Here is a 17,241-nt window from a genome sequence, read left to right on the forward strand (position 1 = left end):
ATGTAAACTTCTGACCCACTGGGAATGTGATGAAAGAAATAAAAGCTTAAATAAATAATTATTTCTACAATTATTCTGACATTTCACATTCTTAAAATAAAGTGGTGATCCTAACTGACCTAAGACAGACAATTTTTACTTGGATTAAATGTCAGGAATTGTGAAAAACTGAGTTGAAATGTATTTGGCTAAGGTGTATGTAAACTTCTCGACTTCAACCTTATGTGAAGAGGAAGACTTGGATAAATTAATAAACATAAGAAAACCCAAAGCAAAGTGAACCCACTCAGTGTGAAAAGAAACGTAATAACTTGGATCGATTCTTGTCAAAACATACCAGATGGATGTAAAACTGTTCCAAAAACACGCTGATGTGAAAACCATGCTAAACATAATACACCAATTGAAAAAAAAATGCCCTGTAACTAAAACTCATGATAAACCCAACTTTCCAGCCCACACCTCATCCTCTACTGTCAAACACTATGGGCCAAATTTGATCAACCTCCCAGTTTCGGCAAACATCAAACCAACAATAAACCATGTAACGTAACACATTTGTGAAACATGGCCCTGATGGTGCAGCTACACGCCTAAAACTGTATCCTATCCACCAGCACTCAACTCAAATCAGAACAAAATGGCTGCCTGCTGACAACATCCCAGAGAGGAATCTAAACAAGTTCCTCTGCGCTCAATGAACTACTCCTGGGTGAAGATCGAGAGAATCCATAAGCGTTATCAGCCAGCCGTAGACCAACCTCCCTAGTACACACACGCACAAATGTGCACGCACTCTTGCTACCCACCACTTACTACACCGGATCAATAAACTCAACAACCTATAGCAAGATTAATAAAGATGTGAAATTACACAAACAATTCAGAGGCTGAAAATTAACAGATGCCATTTCCAGGGCTGAGAATTAGAATTGATTGGGAAAAGAACGGAACACTACACTGTAAAGGGGTTGCCGGGAATTTGACAGTAATTTACAGGCAGCTCAGTGGCAAGTGAACATTTTCCATTTCATATTACAGCACATGTACTATAATGTAAATATGGTATCAAAGCAAGTACGGTGTACAATACCCATAACATTTCACGTATTATACAGTAAAAGCAAATGCTACCATAATCAGAATGAATAAATAAATGAATGGATGAATGACATTTATTAAGGGGAGGGGTTTTGGATTTCACAATATTTTACTGTAATTACAAGGGACTGGTGCAAGCAGGTTAGCTGCTAGGTTATGTGTTTACACATCACCAAATGTTCATTCAAATGCTGTATTTTATAATCACTTGCACTTCTAGGCAAAGGCTTCCAAACTGACAGTGACTACAGACCTTCATGGACATGGTGAAATGCTCAACCATTTAAGACATGCTGCCACTCCAATCTGTCCCCTGTACATTTTAAGTATTTTACTCTTAATAATATCCCAAATTACAGTATAATTTAGTTTTCTGTTACAGTGTAGAGGAAAAGGGAATTTGCTCGAGGCTTATTTTGATCTAAGGAGGAAAAAGTCAAACACTTAGATTGAACAAATAGAGTATATATTTGAATTATTTTCAGAAGAGCACTCTCAACATCGTATATTTTAGTCATGTAGCAGACACTCAGTGTATACAAAACAACTTATAGTCAATGCATTCAAGGATGTAAGTCGACTTCCACAGCTGACTCGAGACTGCCTGAAGACTGTTATGAAATCAAAAGACATAGGATGGGTTCCAAATGGCACCCTATTCCCTATGTTGAGGCGTCTCGAACTGACAGTGTGCGTGTGCGTGTTTGTGTGTGTGTGTGTGTGTACTTACTTGTCCAGTGCGGAGCCTTGGCTCTGGTTGCTGGTGAGCCTTGAAAAGACATTGCGGTCGTTTCTGGTTCTGAGAGGGGGGGAGGATGGGGGAGTATGCCCATCAGCATTTCTGTGAGAGAGCGATAGGTGGGAAGGGTGCGGGGGAGGGGGAGGGGTGGAGAGATGCGGGAGATGATGAGAACAGCATGTTTTCCAGTTTTTGGTTTCAGTCTCATATTCAACAGATTGATTGATTGATCAAGACAGATTTATTTAATGTGCATTTCACATGGGTCACAACACATGTCACATAATTAAAAAGGAATACAATAATGCAGGAACACTGGTAAAAGGATCTGTGGAAAGAGATTCAACTAAACAATGTATTGGTTACTGATTAGTTGAGGGGGAGAGTTAGCTACCTGTAAGACTGGCCTCGGTCATAAGACTTCCTCCTTGTTAAAGGGGAGGTGTCACCCCCCCGAGACTGTCGAGGACTGATAAACACACACAGAGCGAGAGAGATCACGAGATAGAGCGAAAATAAGCATTAGCATACAGTAGCAGATTGTTAGAATTAGCATGTGACACTGCCATGTATAGCCATAGCAAGCTAGCATTGGCAAGTATTGCGACCATAGAAACAGATTCCCTAGATGGTGGACAAGTGGCGCTGTTCTGAAGCCACCATCTGCCATATTGGAACTCCTCATAAGGAACAGTGCACCATAGCCTAAGACTCACAAGGTGTGTCCCCGGACAGGCAGGCTGATGGTCCTGGACACTCTGTCTCTAAAGATGGGGAGAGTGAGGCTCAGGCCACCTGAGCCGCCGTTCTCCTGGATGTCTGTTAGGGAGGCCAGGGACTTGGTGATGTTCTTAGTGGACGGGTCTAACACGGGACCCAGGTACTCTGCCGATACCGCTTTCATCTGGGCTGACAGACGGGGCTCACTCTGGGGAGAGGCGGAAAGAGTAGGAAGAAAAATGTCCAATTACGCATTCAATAGAACAAACTATACCTTGGGATCACAAGTGGTGGGTGGAACCTTCATTCGGGAGGACGGGCTGGTGGTAATGGCTGGAGTGGAATAAGTGGAACAGTATCAAACACATCAATCACACGGTTTCCATTGTTTGATACCATTCCTTTCGCTCCATTCCAGCCATTATTATGAGCCATCCTCCCCTCTGCAGCCTCCACTGCTTGGGATAGAGGGGTTTAGTTATCTTGGGGTTCTGTGAAGGCCACTACCATAGCCATAATGACTCAGGTGCAGAGGCTGCCATCTCCTGGCAGCTGAGTACAACTACAGATATGATTTCACTGACAACAACCTCGACTTTGTTCAGTCGACGGAATCTCCTCCAGTGCTGTAGCTGTATCCACAAACATGTCATACGAGTCGGCGTGAAATAAACAACAACAACAAATAACCGCTGACCAGAGGAGACAGACGCCATGCAGCCTACACCTGAAACACACGTTCACCTACCTGAACCTTCAGCTTGCAGTCATCCTGACTAGCTGAGGACTTCATCCGAGACACACTGAAGAGAGAGAGAGAGAGAGAGAGAGAGAGAGAGAGAGAGAGAGAGAGAAAACAAGAAATGTAACCGCACACGGAAAATGAGTGACGATGAGTATGTGGTGTGGGGGTTCAAGGGGGCCTCCTTTATAAAACGTTGGGAATGAACCACATATGCTCCAGAACATGCGTGCGCGCCAGTTGTCATGCAAAAGTTGGCCATTTCTAAAAAACTAAACTTGACTTGAGAACGTGCTTGTACCTCCCACAAACTGCACGTACGTCCGGTTTCTAGTCGTTGGAAGGACTGCGTCGCATATGAAGCATTTTTTTTACGGTAATGTCCAAAATACATCAACATTTTCCCGTCCATTGAATTTCTTCCCACAATGTAATTTACAGTAATCTACTGTATTCAGTTCAAACAGTATGAATGAAGTCTGTTGATTTTACAACAATTTACTATGACAATTACAAGATTGTTTTTAACAGTGTAGGAAATAGGTTCCAGTGTGTGATACAGTTGATATAAACACAACTTTTTTAAAAACTTTCTTCCGTTTCATAGTTTTGTGTTGGTTGTTTTATATTGTGTTTCAGTTGAATTATAACCTGGTTTTATAATGTACAATTACTTGTTGAAGAAAATAAAGGTAAAAAAAAAATCTTTCTCTGACTCTCTCTCTCTCTCTCTCTCAGGACCACCTCAACCAAAGTGAATGCAAACATTACTGCATTCAAACGACCGGTTTACAGGTCACCAACAATTTGAAAGGGTCAGATGAAGCAAAAGTAACTGCAAGAGAAGACATTTGATCAAGTTCACCGTTGCCATTTGCTTTAGATACTGTCTCGGCCTAATTCCAATACTTCCAAAGTGTAGAGCAAATAAGGGTGTTATTGACACCATAAAAAGGTGAATTATGGGTGTTTACAGGCGGAGTTATGATGCTTGTTCACACGCGCACTAACGTCAGGTCTGATTTAGAACGGGAAATATGCATATGTATGGTGTGCGCCAAGTTAATAAATCTCCAGATTTTTGTGCGTGCGCAGTCTTTTCAGAAATGGCGCACGTAGACATTTAGTGTTACATTTACGCAACTGTTATAAATGAGGCCCCCAGAAGCGGATCTTACCTGCCGTCAGAGGCCTGGCTAAACTCTAAAGGCTCCTCGTCGGTGCTAACATAACCATTCTCTGTGAACACAGATAGAAACATGAAGAAACAGTGGGTGAGTGAGTGAGTGAGTGAGTGAGTGAGTGAGTGAGTGAGTGAGTGAGTGAGTGAGTGAGTGAGCATGCTAGGTGCGTGTCCTCACCCTGCTGTACGTTGTGTATGAGTGCCTGCAGCTCGGGGATACACTCAGCCTTTTCTCTCAGCGCGTCCAGGATGATGTGGTTATGGGCAGAGCCAATCATATCTGTCTGTCTCAGCTGGCCCTCCAACAGACGGATCTGAGACTCCTTTTGAGCCACCTGTAAACCCTACACACACACACACACACACACACACACACACACAATAGTTACTAACACCATTACTACAAGTGATCTGAGCTTCCTGCAGTCCCTGGAAAGGCCAGCAGAGGGGGGCATATATCAACTATACAGCTATTAACTACTTCTGGCTAACCTTGTTTAACCCAGAACTTAATCGAGCAGCTGACCAATCACGTGAGACTTTAGTTCTGGTCCATACATGTTAAGAGAAGAAATCAGGAAATACTAGAAAGAGGAGCGGAACCAGAATGAGGAGCTCCACCCATCTCTCTTTTGCAAGTTACCAAGTTTTGCAAGAATGTCCCCTCCCCTTCAAAATCAAAAGATGCTAACACCTGCGAAATAGCGATTTGTCCAAATAACCAGTGACTGAAAAACCAAACACCGGAACTAATGCTGCTCGTTATACTACACATCCCATTCAGTCCCGACTGATTCTCTCAGCTTACATGCAGAATCTTTCCACGAGAGATAAACTACTGGCCAACCCTCCCTGAAACGGGTGTCCACTTGCACAACATTTGCCAAAATAATTGTAAACTGATGAGGAGCTGATAGGGACTATTTCCAAGTTGAGAATGTTCAGTAGACATTAGTTTGGAGTGTGTGTGTTATGGTATATCTGGACTATAAACTATGATCTACTGTAGCCACCAGATGGTCCTGGGTCGTGGCCCATGTTAGTTACCTTGTCAATGGAGGCCTTGAGGAAGTGGTCCAGGAGGTGTCGAGCCTCAGCCAGAGAGCAGGAGCTGATGACCACTGAGGTGTCCACCGAGTCCAGCTCATCCTGTAGGAAACACCCAGGCTTCAGTAGGCCGCACAGAGCTCCGTACACCAGAACTAGGACATTTTACACTAATGTGTGTGCATGTGTTCTCACCTTGGTCTCCTCTATCTGAACGATGGTTGCCTGGCAGTCTGATAGGCTGTCGTTGATGTAGTCGATGTTTGCATTCAGAACCTCAATGTCCTCGTTCATTTCCTGGACTAGGCGGTCCTCCCCGTCAGGCCCCTCCCCCTCAGCCATAAGCACCTGCCTTTTACGCAAGAGTGCCTCCTGCTGCACAGACAGCTCCTCTCGTTTCTGTCTCACACACAAGAGAGAGAAAGAAAAAAACATGTTAGCCAGATCATTAACAGACGGAGAGGAATGATGCATGTTGTGAAGGAAGTCAGCAATAATGAGTTCGCAAGTGCATCGCAATGCACTAAAAGTTAAGAGGGAGTCTCCCTAGAGTGCAAAGGAAGTGACATCACAGTACCTTGATGAGTCGGTCCATGTCGGCCTCGACGTTGGTGATGGTCATCCTCTGCATGACGATGTCCAGGATCCTCCTCTCTAGAGTCTGCCACTTCTGACGGGCCGCCTTGGAGAAACTACTGCTGCCCACGAGAACACCCTTGCGCTGCTGGACACGCGTCCTACTGCTGCACAGAGAGAGAAAGATACAGTTCGGGACGTTACAATACAGGTCAACTGTCAATCATTTCACAGCTATATCAATCCTTAGTGCTGCTGCTGGAGTAGGGGAAGAGAGAGGAGGGGAGCAGGGAGTGAGGAAGGAAGGAGGAGAGGGGGGGAAGAGAGGGAGAAGGTAGAGGAGCGAGGGAAAGAGGGGGATAGGTAGAGGTGGGGGAAGAAAGGAGAGAGTAGGAGGGAAGGAGAGGGAGGAAGAGGAGGAAGGAGAAAGATGATCAGACTAAGTAAGTCACTCCTGTCAATTCATTTTGAAGGGAATTCGATAAATGGCTTTGTAAAATTGAATAAAACTTTATTGAAGCTGATGAAAGCCTTGGCTAAGTAAATGTCAACAGAGTCATACCTAATCTCAATCTGACCTTGCAGGCTCGCAGGCACACACACACACACACACACACACACACACGCCTCACATTGACACTCTCACACACACACACACACACACACACACACACACACACACACACACACACACACACACACACACACACACACACATCCTTTCTCTCACCTGGCGATGCATCAAAAACATGTACACACACCAGATACACACACACACCAGTCCCTGCTCTGCATCTGACCTCACAATCTACGGCACACACACTCCCTGCCATGACTTACCCAACAACCTGTGTCCCGTTGGTAGTAATCCCCTCGCTCTCTCCCAGGTAGCCATTCATCTTGGTGTTCCACTGTCTCACTATGTTAGACACTTTGGTTGAGGTCCTGAGAGAGAGAGAGAGAGAGTTAAAGGGAGAGAGAGTCAGAGAGAGGAGTTATTTTTTAATTTATTTTGTAATTGTACATTATAAAACCAAGTTATAATTCAACTGAAACACAATATAAAACAACCAACACAAAACTATGAAGCGGAAGAAAGTTGTGTTTATATCAACTGTTTAACAAAAACACACTGGAACATATTTCCTACACTGTTAAAAACAATCTTGTAATTGTCATGGTAAATTGCTGTATAATCAACAGACTTCATTCCGTAAATTACATTGTGAGAAGAAATTCAATGGACGGGAAATATTTGATGTATTTTGGACATTACCGTGAAAAGAATATGCTACATAAAACCCAGTAGCAGTTCACTTACTGTATTTGCGAATATTCAAAGCAGAACGCGACATTTAAAGCAAACGGGCAACCAAAACAAAGCACATACTCCGAAGCAAGATACTTAGTTTTTTTTTGCTAATTATTATAATAAATGTAATATCTTAGTTAATTGCTACCTGTTTGGTTATTTTATCTGTATTCATTTGTTTGTAGCACTTCATTTATATTATAAATGTACAGTCAGAAAGGCAAGTCAAACAAATAAATCATTTTCACTTAGTGAAGGCCACAGAACTGAAAATGAAGGAAGCCAACAACCATGTCACTAACAAATACAGTCATGGGTGGAAGGAAATGTGACCGTCCCTGCTGCAAGAACAATGTCCTATCTCGGAGCTCGAGTAAATGACATTACTAAGCTGCTCCCGAATGTACTACGTCGGGACATAGAATTGATTTCCATCATAGTCCATGTGGGTTTTAATGACACGATGAAGGGCAGCTCTGAACAGTTTAAACTGGATGTTAAAGAGCTTATTGACTCTCTGCTAGACACTAATAGAAGACCCATCATATCTGACCCTGTGCCCTCTCTGAATAGTGGCATTGAACCCTTTAGCAGGATTCTTTCTCTTCACAACTGGCTACGTGATTATTGCAGCTCAATGGCTGTAACTTTTGTTGACAATTTCGATACCTTTTGGAAACAAAACACGTTTTACAAGGAGGACGGGATCCAACCCAAATCATTTGGGTTCCTGATCCAATATACGGCTGCGTTGAGACAATGACTTATCAATGACCCAAGCCCAGCTCAGCTAATCCCTACCATTGTGATGCAGAATTGTCATAATGCTTCAGCAAATGTACATTACACCAGGGGCGTTGGTAGACACAATGTAAGTAACTTAATTTATGTCCATCTAACTGCCCTGAATGCCTCTGCTGATCCTACAGCTATTGTATGCAGTAATCATATGCCTACGAACCAGATCTCTACTATTGGCACTGAGGTGGTGTGGCCTAGGAGGATGTCCACTGTCTGCAGCTCATCCTGCACTAACATAAATAACATGAGCATATCTACTTCTATTCTTTCCCAGTAAATGAAAACAAGGAAGCACCCCAGCAGCATACCACCCTGCATACCACTGCTGGCTTGCTTCTGAAGCTAAGCAGGGTTGGTCCTGGTCTGTTCCTGGATGGGAGACCAGATGCTACTGGAAGTGGTGACTAGTAGTGGTGACTAGTAACCGGAAGGTTGCAAGTTCAAACCCCTGAGCTGACAAGGTACAAATCTGTCGTTCTGCCCCAACCCACTGTTCCTAGGCCGTCATTGAAAATAAGAATTTGTTCTTAACTGACTTGCCTAGTTAAATAAATAAAATAAAAATATTCTGAAACTCACTTGGATAATATCTTTGATGTTACAGTGGTAGAAATACAAGGTTATAACATTTATAGAAAATACAGAAATGCCAATGGTGTTGCTGTTCATATTCAGAACCACATTCCTGTAAAGATTAGAGAGGATCTCATGTTAAATACTGTTGAAGTAATATGGCTACAGGTTGATCTGCCTCACCTAAAGCTCATTCTGGTGGGAAGCTTGGAAACCACCAAGTGTTAACAGACAGTATCTGGATAACATGTGTGAAATGCTTAATGCTTGGTATGTGATACCAACAGAGACTTTCTTTTCTGGGTGATTTAAATATTGACTGGCTTTCATCAAGCTGCCCACTCAAGAAAAAGCTTCAAACTGTAACCAGTGCCTGTAACTTGGTTCAGGTTAATAGTCAACCTACCAAGGTAGTTACAAACAGCACAGGAATGAAATCAACATGTATTGATCACATCTTTACTAATGCTGCAGAAATTAGCTTGAAAACAGTATTCAGATCCATCAGATGTAGTGATCACAATATTGTAGCCATATCGAGGAAAAACAAAGTTCCAAAGGCTGGGCCTAATATAGTGTACAAGAGGTCATACAATAAGTTGTAGTGATTCCTATGTTGTTGATGTAAAGAATATTTGTTGGTCGGTGGTGTGTAATGAGGATCAAACAGAAGCTGCACTTGACACATTTATGATTTATTTTATTTTAACGAACCTTTATTTAACTAGGCAAGTCAGTTAAGAACAAATTCTTATTTTCAATGAAGGCCTACCCCGGTCCAAACCCAGACGACACTGGGCCAATTGTGTGCCGCCCTATGGGACTCCCAATCACAGCCAGATGTGATGCAACCAGGTACTGCAGTGAAGCCTCTTGCACTGAGATGCAGTGTCTTAGACCATTGCTTATTCCAGTTACTAATAAGCATGCACATATTAAGAAAATTACTATTAATTCCCTGTGGATTGCTGAGGAATTGAAAAATTGAAAAAAAAATGCAAATAAGGCTTTACAGTAAGAGTATTTGTTACCGTAAAATAACTACAGTAGCATTATTGGTACTGTAAATCAATTACGGTAACAGTATTAGTATACCATAAAATAGTATACCATAAAAATACTAACAGTATACTGTAAAATATGGTACAGTAACATAGTTTTTTATTTTTTTTATTTTTACAGTAACTTACAGGTAACTGTCCCGTAAGTTAGTTGAAAAATAACAGGCCATTTTTACAGTGTATGTTAACACTATAGAGAATGGGGTGCCATTTGGGATACAACCTCTGTATAGCGGCACTACCTACCGGTTGGACTCTGGTTCAGAGGAGGTGGTGCTGGCAGACAGTTCTGCTCCGGAGTCTAGGGGCTGTAGTCGTCTAGCCATACGTCCAGACATGGGTTTAGCCAAACGTCGTAAGGCTGTCACCTCCTGGCTCTTTCTCCTCAGTACCAGCTCCTGCTGACGCTTCTGACTCTCCAACGAACGAATCTGGTACTGATAGGGGAGAGGTCAGTCAATATATGGGTGATTCTGTATATTAACCATACATTTCTCAATGTCAGTAACCTGGAAATGGGTAACAGATAAACAGAGAGAGAGAGAGATACATTAACAATAGACAAAAATGTAGATCCAAGGGCAGCCTAAGGATTAGAGAAGCAGACTAATAGCTGAAAAGTTGCAGGTTCAAGTCCCAGGGCGGTTGATAAGAAAGTTGGAGATCAACTGGTAACCAGAAGGGTGATGGCTTTAGAAACTGCAGTCTACTAGGGGGGGTTATCATGTGAAGCAGGTACTTTCTTTCAGCACAAAAACACACACACACATACTTCCTGTCGTCGCTGCTCCTTCTTGAGCTGAGCGATCTCTCTGTTCCTCTTGGCCTCCATCATCCTCCTCCTCAGCTGCTCCTCCTTCATCTGCTTCATCAGTGCCACCTGGAGACCGGAGGACACACTGCACTTAGCTGGAGAGTACCATCAGTGCCCGGAGCGTTATTGAGGGGCAAGGAATAAATGTTGACCCGGACCTTCACGTCAGCGTTTCCTAGCATTGACTCCTTTGTCTCACTTATTGGGTAGGGGACGGGCAAAGGTCTCAACACTGCATATAATAGAAATGCACTTAATGTAGCCTACAGAGCTAACATCCTTCCCTGCTCCTCCTCCTCCTCCTCCTCCTTACCTTGGCTTTCTTCATCTCGTTGACCTCCTGCTGCAGTTTCTTCAGTTCCTGTTCATAGCGTCCCTGGTTCTTCAGTAGCCTCGTGTGTTCCTTCTGTGCTGCCTGCAGTTTCAGCAGGTCTCTGTTCATCTCCTTCAGCCTCTTCTCATACTCGGATTTAATCCTGCTAGCCTTCTCCTCCGTGTAGTTCTCCATAGACACTGAAGGAGGAGAGAGGGGAGGAAGATAGATAGAAGAGAGAAGGAGATGAAAGAGAGAGTTTGTTTGAAAGTGGTACAATCGAGACAGAGAGCAGCGTGTCTATTCAGCATCTATGAGTTGCTCCACTCACTGAGGGGATCCTGTGTGCCTACATTACCCATAGTTCTACTCACAGAGGTTGTGCAGTACTCTATCTCTCTCAAGCTGTGTGTCTCTGATCTTGTTCTGCAGCAGGATGAGTTTCTCTTCATACTGTAGCTTGAGCTGCAGCAGTCTCTTCTGACTGTTCTCCAGCTCATCGATCAACTTCTGCTTGATCTCAATCTCACTCGTCAGGTCTGCCAGATCCACCTGGAAATTAGCTGCAGGGGGTTAGAGGGCAGAGAGCAAAGAGAGGTCAAGGGTCAAGAGGTGAACACTGTGGCTCTAATACAGACATGTTACAGTAGAGTGGGGCAGTTGCAAATTTCAAATCAACTCCTAGCCCTAATGCTAATTAGGTACTCCTTGTAGATCTGAAAGGATTGGACAGGTAAGCAATATGGTGAAAGTATCATACAGCCAAACAGAGGACAAAATTGTACTTTCACCATATTGCTGATGCGCATCAATCCTGTCAAAGCGACAGTACACAACGTCAATAGGTTGAAGTGGAATGGAGACACTTCTGCCACTGCCATTGTTGTCATCCACTAACCTTTCTCATCAGAGTCCGAGTCAGAGTCCACCAGACTCTCATCACTGTCAAACTCCTCTTCGTCCCTCCCCTCCTCCTCCTCCTCTTCCTCGTCACACCCACTCTCCTCCTCCTGCAGAGGTGACATCACGTCCTCTGTGTAGTTGTCATCCGAGTCCATCTGGCCGTTTTCTCCATTATGTCCGTTCTCATGAGAATGAAGCTTCGCTCGTTTCTTCAACCCCTTCTCTTTCTCTGGGCTGCAAGTAGAACATATTGACCCAGGATCAGAGTAGGACACACACACACAAAGTAGAGAGAAGTCACAGCTCATAACAGCTGTGACCCAATAAGCAGTTTATTATTTATTTACCATATTAATCTATTACTAATATTGTTTACACACCATGTGCCTTTGATTTGATTTGTCTGATTTAGTTGTCAAGTGAACATGGAGAGCTCAGTTATTAGCAGAGACCTCTCACTCTCCCTTTCTTGATCTCCCTCTATCCGTCCATCTCTCCCTCCCTCCCTCCCTCCCTCCCTCCCTCCCTCCCTCCCTCCCTCCCTCCCTCCCTCCCTCCCTCCCTCCCTCCCCCTCCCTCCCTCCCTCCCTCCCTCCCTCCCTCCAGTGGCAGTGAGAGCTGCTTGTCACTGTGCGATCATTACTCCACTACCATCCTTGTCCCATTCCTCCCCTCTTCCTCTCCTCTTACCTCATCCTCCTCTGTCTCCTCTCCTTCTTCTTCAGCCTCTCGATGTCCGTCTTGGCTCGACGAATCACGTCCGTCATCTCCGCCTCCATGGAAAGGGAAGGGGAAGAGCCTAAGGGGTGTGGCCCTGGGGTGGAGCTATGAGAGGAGGAGCTGGTGAACGGGGAGCGGGAGGAGAGACGGGTTACACTGCGACGAAGACACTCGTTCATCGACTCGCTCTCCAGGAGCTTTGATCTGGGGGGGTTGTAGAAAGAACAAGAAGACAAACAGATGTCATCAGTCAAACTTAACTCTTACGGTATATACAGAACATAATCTGAAAGTTCTTCAAACTACAAAAAGATACCAACTCCATGAACAGTGCAGTAATGGCAAAACACAGTGAGCTGCAACTCCGTGAACTGCTTTCCCCCCCGCTCAGTCTAAAGCTCATTACAGCCTCTTACCTGAGCTCCTCAATCTCTCTGATATAGTTCTGTATCAGAGCACCAATCTCCTCATTGCCCTCACCTAGAGGTCAAAAGGTCAGAGTTCACAGTCAGGTCACCGTGAGGTCACATTGAGACATAAGAGATTAACTACATGATATGGTCTGTGTCTGAAAGCTTTTTTAGCGGTCAAATCCTAGTTTCCTCAATTCCTCTCAAAGCTCATTGGAGGAGAAGGTCTAAGGGATGGATGGACCTTGGATCCTCTCCTCCAATGCGCCTTGAGAGGGATGTGTAGGAATTGATTAAACAAGGAAGGAGAGAAAAATAATTTAATAGCTATCAATGTTTTCAGACAGCCACAATCTTCAACAATCAGCCAATCCCATTGGAGAGTGTGTTCCGTCGCCTCTCTCTGTCTTACCCGACTTGGCCAGCAGCGTGCTGACCTCGTTGGCGAGGAGCGTGGTTACCCGTGTGTTGAGGTGGTCAATGGTCTCCTGCATGGCTTTGACTCGCATGCGTAGCGTGTCGTTCTCTCTCTGTAACATCGAGTTCTCCTGGAACAGATCACTGAAGCCCTCCGAGCCGTCCTCACCTGCCACACGCTTACCCTGGGGAGGGGGACAATACACATACAGGAATATTTTATCTCCTCCAATGAACATACAGAACAATGACATTTCATTCAACCAACAAAGAGAAAATTGATTTTTATATCACTTGTTGGTAAAAATTCCCATTTTCCATTTTATTTCTTTACATACTGGTTAACACCTCAGCCAATCATAAATGAGACAACATTATTTCAGCCAATCACATGCTCCATTACTCTCCAACTCAGATCAAATCTTTCCTACAACTCAACACGGTCATCCATTGGTTATGCACCATTAACTCTCTCTTAATCACATTATTGCTCTAAACCATCCCTATGCTTCCTGTAATGTTCTAGGCCAAAGGTTAAAGTTGCTTAACATGAGGGAAGGGATATTTTTCCATTCCTTCTTTCCATCCCTCCATCCTTCCTTCCTTTTTTCTCTCCCAAGTCCCGACATCCCTTCCTCTCTCCATTGGTCCCTCCTCCCACTTCTCCATCCTCCATCCTCTCCGCCCTCCTATATCTCTATCCATTTCCCTTCTTCTCTCCCTTTATCCATCGCTCCCTGTCTCCATCCCTCCCTCATTCTCTCTACCCCCCCCTTACCCCATCCCTCCCTCCCCCAATCTCAAACCTCTGTCCCTCCTGCTATCCCTCCATCTCTCCTCACCGCTTTATACTCCATAAGTTCCATTTGTAGCCTGGCAATCTCAGCCCTAAGGGCAGACATCTGTTGGCTGGTCTTGTCTTGGTTCACCACCACCTTGTTCTTGATGTTCCTGGCTCTGTTGGCGTACTTCAGTGTGTTCAGGGTCTCCATGAAGTCCCGGTCCGACGGACTCACACACGCGATCATCAACGTACGACTGGAGAGAGGAAAGGAATAGACATGCTATAGAGACTTACTAGTGTGTGTGTGTGTGTGTGTGTGTGTGCGCATGCATGTACAGTACCAGTCAAGGATTTTTCTTTATTTTTACTATTTTCTACATTGTAGAATAATAGTGAAGACATCAAAACTATGAAATAACACACATGGAATCATGTAGTAACCAAAAAAAGTGAAACAAATTAAAATATATTTTATATTTGAGATTCTTCAAAGTAGCCACCCTTTGCCTTGATGATAGCTTTGTACACTCTTGGCATTCTCTCAACCAGCTTCATGAGGTAGTCACCTGGAATGCCTTTCAATTAAAACTTCTTAGTTTCAGGTGAATAACTTCAAAAACTAATTTTAGTAGAAGGACACAATCTTGGAAATTCGTATATGCGCACGCCATGAAGACATTTCGCACCTGCTTAAATTGGTTTCCTATTGAACATACTTCTTACTGAAAGAAATATTATAGTTTGATTACATTTTAGGGTATCTCAGGAGTAAATAGAAAAGTATTTTGACTTGTTGAAACAAAGTTTAGGGGTAGATTTTTGGATTCCTTTATCTGCAAGTTGAACGAGTGGATTACTCAAATCGATGGTGCCAACTAAACAGACTTTTTGGGATATAAAGAAGGATTGTATCTAACAAAACGACACTACATGTTATAGATGGGACCCTTTGGATGACAAATCAGATTTTCAAAAAGTAAGTTAATATTTAATTGTTATATGTGAATGTATGAAACCTGTGCCGGTGGAAAAATATTTAGATGTGGGGTGCCGTCCTCAAACAATCTCATGGCATGTTTTAGCTGTAATAGCTACTGTAAATCGGACAGTGCAGTTATATTAACATGAATTTAAGCTTTCAGCCGATAGAAGACACTTATATGTACCTACATTTTTAAAATCCAGAATATTTAGCGGGACACCGATTCTAGCGGGACACCGATTCTAGCGGGACACCGATTCTAGCGGGACACCGATTCTAGCGGGACACCGATTCTAGCGGGACACCGATTCTTAAGAAGTTTTAACAGGTGTGCCTTGTTAAAAGTTCACTTGTGGAATTTCTTTCCTTCTTGATGCGTTTGAGCCAATCAGTTGTGTTGTGACAAGGTAGGGGTGGTATACAGAACAACTTTGAAAGTTTCTTCAAGTGCAGTCTCAAAAACCATCATGTGCTGTGATGAAACTGGCTCTCATGAGGACCACCACAGGAAAGAAATACACAAAGTTACCTCTGCTGCAGAGGATAACTTCATAAGAGTTACCAGCCTCAGAAATTGCAGCCCACATTAATGGTTCAGAGTTGAAGTAACAGATACATCTCAACACCAACTGTTCAGAAGAGACTACACGAATCAGGCCTTTGTGGTCGAATAGATGCAAAGAAACCACTACTAAAGGACACCAATAATAAGAAGAGACTTGCTTGGGATAAGAAACACAAGCAATGGACATTAGACCGGTGGAAATCTGTCCTTTGCCCTGATTAATCCAAATTTGACATTTTTGGTTCCAGCCACCGTGCCTTTGTGAGACGCAGAGTAGGTGAACGGATGATCTCCACATGTGTAGTTCCCACCGTGAAGCATGTGTAAGGGCTATTTGACCAAGAAGGAGAGTTATGGAGTGCTGCAGCAGATGCCTCCAAAAACACCTGAACCTCAACCCAACTGAGATGGTTTGGGATGAATTGGACTGCAGAGTGGAGGAATATCAGCCAACAAGTGCTCAGCGTATGTGGGAGCTCCTTCAAGACTGGCGGAAAAGCATTCCAGGTGAAGCTGGTTGAGAGAATGCCAAGAGTGTGCAAAGCTGTCATCAAGGCAACGGGTGGCTACTTTGAAGAATCTAAAATGTAACACTTTTTTGGTTACTACATGATTCCGTATGTGTTATTTCATAGTTTTGATGTCTTCATTATTATTCTACATTGTATAAAATAAAGAAAAACCCTTGAATGAGTAGGTATGTCCAAACTTTTGACTGGTACTGTACGTATGTGTGTGTGTTACCTGTTTCCTCCCAGTGAGTCCTGTAGTAGGCGCGTTAGTTTAGAGTCTCTGTAGGGAACATGTCCTCCTTTCTTAGCCTGGTCCCCCAGAGCACTGATCACATTCCCCAAAGCCAGCTAGAACACATACTCATAACCATCATCATCACGTTTCTCAGCACCAATTAAAACACATACACAACATCATCATCACACACACACATTAATGAAGGGGCCCACATGGGGACAGAGAGGCAAAACAAATATTATTAAAAAACATATCCAGTCACAGGAGCCCACTCTCAACGTCCAAAATATACCAGAGAGCACGATTCAGGCCCAGAGGATCAATAGTTTCAAAAGAATTACTGGATTAAAGGGATACTTCAGGATTTTGACAATGGTGCTCTCAATGGTGTAGCTGTAGAACGTTTTGAGGATCTGAGGGCCCATGACAAATTCTCAGTGTCCTGAGGGGGAAGAGCCGTTTTCATGCCCTCTTCACAGCTGTGTTGGGACTGAGTTTTCATGCCCTCTTCACAGCTGTGTTGGGACTGAGTTTTCATGCCCTCTTCACAGCTGTGTTGGGACTGACCGCGATAGATCCTTAGTGATGTGGGCACCAAGAAACTTGATCGTCAGTGATCAAGCCTACCACTGTAGTGTTGTTGGCAAACTTAATGATGGGTGTTGGATTCATGAGCGGTCAAGCAGTCGTGGGTAAACAGGGAGTACAGGAGGGGACTAGGCACGCAA

At 43.7% G+C, this 17,241-nt stretch overlaps 1 protein-coding gene across 6 annotated transcripts in view; it reads right to left on the reverse strand.

The window, feature by feature from the left end:
• Positions 1-17,241, reverse strand: part of LOC112254161 (kinesin-like protein KIF21B) — a 114,236-nt gene that overhangs the window by 22,414 nt on the left and 74,581 nt on the right. For 4 of the 6 annotated variants that reach the window (XM_024426446.2, XM_042324203.1, XM_042324202.1 and 1 more), the window contains exons 7-26: positions 16,508-16,623; positions 14,275-14,470; positions 13,428-13,617; positions 13,022-13,085; positions 12,576-12,809; positions 11,881-12,119; positions 11,357-11,545; positions 10,983-11,182; positions 10,628-10,735; positions 10,102-10,292; positions 6,949-7,053; positions 6,110-6,275; positions 5,728-5,931; positions 5,533-5,634; positions 4,664-4,829; positions 4,481-4,541; positions 3,309-3,363; positions 2,557-2,768; positions 2,235-2,309; positions 1,832-1,942 (exon numbers count right to left, since the gene is read on the reverse strand). In XM_024426446.2, coding sequence (XP_024282214.2) covers positions 1,832-1,942; positions 2,235-2,309; positions 2,557-2,768; positions 3,309-3,363; positions 4,481-4,541; positions 4,664-4,829; positions 5,533-5,634; positions 5,728-5,931; positions 6,110-6,275; positions 6,949-7,053; positions 10,102-10,292; positions 10,628-10,735; positions 10,983-11,182; positions 11,357-11,545; positions 11,881-12,119; positions 12,576-12,809; positions 13,022-13,085; positions 13,428-13,617; positions 14,275-14,470; positions 16,508-16,623 — 2,984 coding nt within the window. The remainder of the gene's footprint in view (positions 1-1,831; positions 1,943-2,234; positions 2,310-2,556; positions 2,769-3,308; positions 3,364-4,480; positions 4,542-4,663; positions 4,830-5,532; positions 5,635-5,727; positions 5,932-6,109; positions 6,276-6,948; positions 7,054-10,101; positions 10,293-10,627; positions 10,736-10,982; positions 11,183-11,356; positions 11,546-11,880; positions 12,120-12,575; positions 12,810-13,021; positions 13,086-13,427; positions 13,618-14,274; positions 14,471-16,507; positions 16,624-17,241) is intronic. The other 2 variants (XM_042324204.1, XM_024426447.2) reach the window with 1 other exon arrangement.

Source organism: Oncorhynchus tshawytscha, linkage group LG07 (genome assembly GCF_018296145.1).
Source record: "Oncorhynchus tshawytscha isolate Ot180627B linkage group LG07, Otsh_v2.0, whole genome shotgun sequence".
Taxonomy (NCBI): domain Eukaryota; kingdom Metazoa; phylum Chordata; class Actinopteri; order Salmoniformes; family Salmonidae; genus Oncorhynchus; species Oncorhynchus tshawytscha.